Below are 7,388 nucleotides of genomic sequence, written 5' to 3' on the forward strand. Positions count from 1 at the left end.
CAAAATGTCATGGCGTGACACGCGTGTATGGCAAAATGGTAAGATGTCAGCGCACATAGACCGTTTTGAGTGTGTTCATTGGTCAATGATGTCATTGTATGGCAAAATATTTTGCCAAACACGCTTAACAAAAATGGAGTATGCGCATTTATAAAAACGGTCTCACAACAAAATCGCACGCACAATAAGACACTCGGTGTTCTCCGGGTTCTACTTCTATTGGACAGAAACAAGTGCATATAAAAGAGAGTTACATGTATAGTCATTAAAAACATGTAATTTTTCATGTTCTGTTATCCCACTGTGTTTTTGTGGGTTTGTTTAATGATGAGAAAGACTGATATGAGGCTGCTGACCAACCATAAGAATCCTCCTTGAATACCTCTTATGGTATTGAAGGATGGTTTTGCACTTGGCTATGTCAGCCTGCAATAACAGGGAGCTTTCCTTTTGGACGACAGATGGTTCTGTGACGGCAATGACATTTGGCATCATCTGCGACATTTGGGTGAAAACTACCAACATTCGCAGAACCTTTCGTTGTTAAAAACAAAAACTCTCCATTATATCATGTGGTGAATGCATCTCCACATCATAGTCAACCCTCCTGTCTGACCATTCACAAAATCAGCCACTGGTTTTGAATGATGGCTGTGACCCAACTATATTACATGTATGTTGAACGCATACTTGGTCAACCATCCTACTATCCAACTATTATCATCCACTGTGGTTTTGAATGATAGGTTTATGCCAGCCTGTATTGTGGTGATGACACCTGCTCAGTCAACCCTCCTGGGCCCAATAGACCCTTCCCATGAAATATGTAAATTGCACATAGCACCTGTGCACTAACATTTTGGTTGGCAAAATGAGGGAACATCGCACTGTTTTGTGCACGGGTATTGGGTGCGTGACACAGACGCGATTGCGCGTCTGCTTAGTTAACAACTCTATGGCGTTTGCCAACCAACAGGGTCTGTCTGCATGCGTGAATGTGATTAGCATATTTCATGGGAAGGGTCCATTTCATGGCCCTGCTAACTGCTGAATTCTGGGCTTACGATCACGATTCCCTGATACGTGCAAGCGCCGAATTTCTACGCTAGCCTAGAAATGAGTACACACGCACAGAAGCCAAAATTAGCCGCCAACCCGTGAAATATGTTGCCGTAAGCACAAAATTCCATGCTTCCATAAGCGCCGATTCTGTGCTTACGGTAACCAGAGCCATGAAATTGGGCCCTTCTGTCTGACCATTCAATATCATCCACTTTGGTTTTGAATAAAAATGGACGACCTATGCAAGCCTGCAAAATATTTGAGCACCCTACTACTGTCCGACCATTCAACATACCAACCTCTGTTTTGAATGATAGATGAACAAGTCTATCAAACTGTGTCTAAAGTTGAGAGAGACAAAGATAATCCAAAAGAGATAACAGTGAATGTGTTGGCAAAAATGTACAACTGAAATGTTTATTCATTTTACTATTCAAACAATGTGACTTGTCAACATTGTGACTTAATTTACATTATGTTTTAATAAATATAGACAAATGACAATTTGAAAATCTAAATGCAAAAAAATACACATATACAACAATGTCAATTCCCTTTTCAGTACTCTAGGGGGAATGTTGGCATAATACATCATTACATGTATCAGCAAGGCCTAGTTTCATGGCTCTGCTCCCTACCGAATTCCTCAATTTTGATAAATATTCTGATCTCCACACGCCCACAAGCAAAATTGTCCTGCTCACCTGTGAAACACGTGTGACATAAGGGCAGAATTCCATGCTTCCGTTAGCGCAGATTCTTTGCTTAGGGTTAAGCAGAGAGACCCAAATACATAAAGCCTGTAAGCACAAAAAACTTGCTTAGTGCATAAAATTTGCCAAACAGAAACAGGTTACCAGCCAAAATTACATGAATGTAAGTTAACACTGTTGCAACTGGTGCCCCACTTAATTTTTCCTTAGCAAAGAAATTTGCTTAAAAGCAGTATTTCCTGCTTTACGGCTCTATGTAATTGGGCCCTGGGTCCAATTTCTCAGAGCTGCTAAGCATAAAAATTTGCTTAGCATGAAATTTCTTCCTTGATAAAAACAGGATTACCAACCAAATTTCCACTTGTTGCATATTGCTTGTTACTGGTATTCAGCTGTTGTTTGCTTTTCCTGAAAATCACATGGAAATTTGGTTGGTACAATCCTGTTTTTGTCAAGGAAGAATTGTTATGCTGAGCAAGTTTCTGTGCTCAGCAGCTCTATGAAATTGGGCCCAGGTCTTAGGCTTTATATGGAAAGTCAGAACTCCTACTTCGTTCCACTCCTTGCAGTTATAATACCTGGCACTCTGTATCCTTTGGCTAAAGGCGCGTTAAAACTTCATGTGCCGAAGCGAAAAAAGCTATTCAAAAAAGTCTTATTTACCAGCCCAAATTTTATATACTTTTATTGCGACTGGCACCCCGCTATCACTTTTTGTTTTGCTTAGCCAAGAAATGTTGTAAGCCATACTTTTTGCTTTACCGTGTCAACATCTTTCTGTAAATGAGTTCAAGATTTTTGAGAACTCAGTCAAACAAATTTACAAGAAATTTACAGCAACTTTTATAACAAACTATGAAACATTATTTACATTTTTCTTGTCCACTACTCTGACACAGTTGTATCCAGCTTTTCAACTGCCAAGTCAAATCATGTATAGACATTGCTACAGTACATGTACTTGGCTTTTCAGCAAAAAGTTTCAGAGACCTAAAGTTCCAGAAAGTTCCAGGATTTCTAGAACTATTGTAGACTGTGGACGATACAAAACACACCCTTTAAGTCCATTTGAAGGTAAGAGTTATCCATCCCAAATAGATCTTCAATTCAACTGTGACGCACAACTCAAGCAGAACAATCTATCAAAGTTTTCATCATAGCTGTGCGAAAAAAGTAAAAGAAAAAAAACCCACAAATATTACAATGTACACCTTCATAAATAATGACATACAAAATGTCACCATTTGGTAGACCACCTCATTCCAAAAGCAAAGAGAAAGTTGAATAGGATTTGAAACTTTGCATGAAAATACAATATAGTGAAGGTTTGCGTTAACATCATGTCATGAAAATCTTTAAATGATTTTGGGGTGGTTCTAAAAAGAACAACTGGTTTCAACTCGACGTTTCGATAGGTAAGCTCTGATCGTCTTCAGGAGAAAAAGAAATAGAGAAAGTTGGAGAACTAATGCAAAGTGACTCAGTCTTTAGTGAATTGGATTCAAGTTCTGGTGATGTCAAAGCGTGTGTTTATGGTCCCACAATGAAACACAACAGACCCTTCTCAGATAATGTGACTATTTCAACTCGCCATGTTCTAGTCCTTTTAAAGGCAGTGGACACTATTGGTAATTACTCAAAATAATTATCATCATAAAACCTTTCTTGGTTAGGAGTAATGGGGAGAGGTTGATGGTATAAAGCATTGTGAGAAACAGCTCCCTCTGAAGTGACGTAGATTTCTAGAAGGAAGTAATTTTCCACGAATTTGATTTTGAGACCTCAAGTTTAGAATTTGAGGTCTCGAAATCAAGCATCATCAGAAAGCACACAACTTCATGACAAGGTTTTTTTTTCTTTCATTATTATCTCGCAAATTCGACGACCGATTCAGCTCAAATTTTCACAGGTTTGTTATTTTATGCATACGTTGAGATGTACACCAACTGTGAAGACTAGTCTTTAACAATTACCAACAGTGTCAACTGTCTTTAATGCTGTGTCACAAACTCAGGTTACTGAAACTGAGTGAAAATGTGCTACTAAGTGCTACTACTGGATGGCATTTCGTAGACATATCCTACATTTGTGAAAAATATTCAAGCTTGCAGAACTCCTGCCTTGCTGTAGAAGTCAGTGAAAATACTTGATGCCTTCCTATGTGGATGGAAGGTAAAGCGGTTGATCCCGAGTGTTGTGTTGTGGATGTTTAGAAGCCCAGTTTTGGGGGGGTATTCCCCTGTCTTCATCATTAAACACAAGTGCAAAGAACCAGAAAACTGTTAAACCAGTTGCAAGTCATGTTATTGTGATGTAACCTTTGTGGAAGATTGAGGCAATTCTCATGAGGCAACCCTACCAGGCAACTTGGAGGCAACCAACCACAATGCATGCTACAGGAGCACTTTGGTACCACATGAGTCATTTTCAAACAAAGTCTTACGATTCCCTATAAAACTAGTATGTGAACTTTCAAATGTGAATGCCTTTTCTTCTTGGAGATTGCCTGGAACTGATTGCCTGTAGATCGCCTCGTGTGACATGACCCCAAGAGGTTAACCCATCACTTACTTGACCATGGAGCACATACTGCAGAATCCATTGCAGCATTGCAAACAAGCACTTGAACAATTAGTGCAGAGTGGTGAACGACAGGCATAGCAGCTTGACACTTCGGGTAGTGTAACCTTGCTGCAGGTTTTACATCTTGGTGTTGCATGGTGCTGAGCTGTGCATGACAAAAGTAAATCACCAATTATAATAATGCACCGTAGTCTAGGAGCAAGGGAAAAGTGCATTTGTTTTAAACATTTTTTTTTTTTTAATACAGTGGACAACTAAGTGTTGGCCTCGGAGAGGGTGTGTTGCAAAGTGCGTCATGGGAAATGTTAACATCCCGTACAACTTTTAAAACAAATGTTAGTTAGTTGAACATAAAACTTATGTTTAATTTGTATTAAGTTGATTTCATCTTTGGAAACAGAACCTTGATTCATAAACTTCATACTTTTCTTTTGAAGGTGTGTGAGAAACAAAGACTTAGAAATGCTTTTCTCAGCATAAAGCTCAAATTCGCCTCCCAGGAAATGCTTCCGAATGTGCACAAGGTCAACTTTTTTGCATGAAACACCAATCAAAAGTACCACAAATGCATGGGTCAAAGATTTTTTGGACTTCCCACTAATTGGATTTTGACGTACACACGGTCACTTTTTGGAGAGTCACGTACAGTACACAGACTTGAAGCACCCTCCCCTTTAGGGGTCCTATGACGAGTCTCACCATAAGCCATTTTGAGATATGGTGAACATATCAACACTATTAAATTCGGTTTGGGTAAATTTGTCCGTTAACAGCACAAAAAAACAGTGCCCACCTATAATAGTGTCCGCCATACCTCAAAAAGGCTTATTGATAGGTGTTTATGGTCCTCCAGGGCTGTATGTTTCGTTTATGAAAGGGCAAGAGCACCAGGGCATTTTCGTCTTGGTAAAGGGCACCCTATGATGAAATTGCAAATTTGTACTGGAGCATTTCAAGGGCACCAAGGCAATGACCAGGGAACACGGAGGCAATCGCCTTTGTTGCCTCCGTGAAGTATCAGGCCTGGGCCCAATTTCATGGCTCTGTTTACCGCCGAATTCTGCGCTTACGATCGCAATTCCCCGCTTACGTGCAAGCGCCAAATTTCTGTGCTAGCCTTGTAAGCGTAGAATGCCTAGTAACGTGAAGTAAGCATGTGCAGAAGCCCAAATTTGCCGCTAACCCGTGAAATATGCATGCCGTAAGCACAGAATTCTCTGCTTCCGTTAACGCGCCGATTTTGTGCTTACGGTAAGCAGAGCCATGAAATTGGGCCCAGGTCTTCACAACAAGAACACAACTTAGCAAAAGCAATTGATTGCACAACCTTTGGTCTTGGGCTGTACAGTTTGTCCCACAATGATTCTCCCATGATGATCCAAACGACACTGCCCTGCCAATAGCTCCATCTGTGAACAACCCCAACCATCGTCGTCACAACCACCTGTTGCTACGCCGACCATCCCACCATTTTCTGGGTGGTGGCCATTTGTGACATTTTCAGGTACTGTTGGCGTTGTTAAGTTCATCTTTGGTTTGTGTTGAACTCTCTGCTGAGAAGCAAACATCAATGCAAGGGTCTTTTCTGTGATTGGGAAAACAAATTAGGATGATTATAAAATACAGTTATATCAGTTTTATTTTAATTTTGTTCTTCACTAGCCTATAGGGATGTGTAATTTAGGCAAAAACAAATAGGCTCCCTAAGGCCAGTACCTAATTTTGGCTAGTTGCGATAACCCTCCTCCCAACAGCGTCGGGAGGAGGGTTATCCTTGGATTTTGTGCATGAAATGAGGTTCATGTAGCCCTCGTAGGACATCAGTCAGTGCCACTGCTTTACATTAATCTTGAATCCCAATCATGCTATAGTTTAACAAGCTTAATTAATGTGAGTGTTTTGTCAAGTTCCCTTATAATAATATCAGCTAATAGACCTTATGCATTGACGTCATCCAGCAAACGGGGACGAAACAATCGAAACGCACATAGATTGGCCAATGAACAACCTCCTTTTGACCTCAATGCGAGGGCGCCCTACTGAAATGACGTCAAGTGCATAAAGCCATAAGGTCTATTGCTTACTGGGAAGATCATCTACAATTAACAAACAAACAAACAAATACTTAGTGAAGATTACTGTCAGTGTCATGACTGTGTGTAGGGCTATAGGGATAGGCCTATTTTTTTAATTTTTTTTTACTAATTTAAAAAATAAAAAAATAAAAAACACATTTCTATTGTGTGTCTATCTGTGACTTATGCTCTTTAAAATTATTAACAACAAGATCATGATTCATGACAAAATTGATGGGAACTGGATAAGGAATCCCATTTGAAATGCTTGTCAAAGATAAAGGTAAATACTGTTTTATGTCAGTCAGATCAGACGTCCTTGCTTGCTCTTAGTTAGGGTCAGTCAAATTGTTTGTCTCAAAACTCACCGTGAATATCTCGCATGTGTTTCTCTCGATTAACTCCTTGAGAAATCTCTTTTACCCCCACGTGGACTTTCATCTGATTGGGGAAGTATTCCCCGAATGGACACGCTCTCTTCGGCATGATGAGTTGAGATCGGAGCTAATAAGGAAGAGACCCTTTTTTATACCACGGGAAGAAGATATTTTAATTTCAAAACACACCAACATAAACTGATCGAGATTTACTTTTGACTGCGCTAGCGGTGCATGACTAAACGGTCCGTACATGCCAAATGTGTGTATGTGAAATGTAACGTAATGTACGACGACGTGACATCACTTGTTTATGTCCCGCGCGTTTAAAGGTCAAACAATCAAACAGCTGATCATGGTTTTGGCGGGAAATGTTCGTTTGTATTGAACACTTTACTCCAGTGTTTTGACAAAAGTGAACATTGTTTGCATTTTCTTATGAAAATAATTATTCCAAGTTTTAAGAGCTTATTAAAAATGTATATGTTAAAAAGCTAACAAGTTAAATAAATTTCCATAATATTTCCTCAAATTAGCGTTTAAATAAAGCTCAAAAATTGTCAACTTTGTGAACACAC

General features: G+C 39.6%; 1 protein-coding gene across 1 annotated transcript; it reads right to left on the reverse strand.

Annotated features, from left to right (window-relative positions):
• Window positions 1-1,449: 1,449 nt before the first annotated feature.
• LOC139935181 (apoptosis regulatory protein Siva-like) lies at window positions 1,450-7,106 on the reverse strand. The gene is made up of 4 exons (XM_071929656.1): window positions 6,802-7,106; window positions 5,686-5,943; window positions 4,347-4,503; window positions 1,450-2,935 (listed from the first exon to the last, which is right to left on the reverse strand). The coding sequence occupies exons 1-4, from the start codon at window positions 6,917-6,919 to the stop codon at window positions 2,878-2,880; spliced, it is 591 nt and encodes a 196-aa protein (XP_071785757.1). The 5' UTR covers window positions 6,920-7,106; the 3' UTR covers window positions 1,450-2,877.
• Between the last annotated feature and the right edge of the window lie 282 nt (window positions 7,107-7,388).

The sequence above is a fragment of the Asterias amurensis genome, chromosome 1 (assembly GCF_032118995.1).
Source record: "Asterias amurensis chromosome 1, ASM3211899v1".
NCBI lineage: Eukaryota > Metazoa > Echinodermata > Asteroidea > Forcipulatida > Asteriidae > Asterias > Asterias amurensis.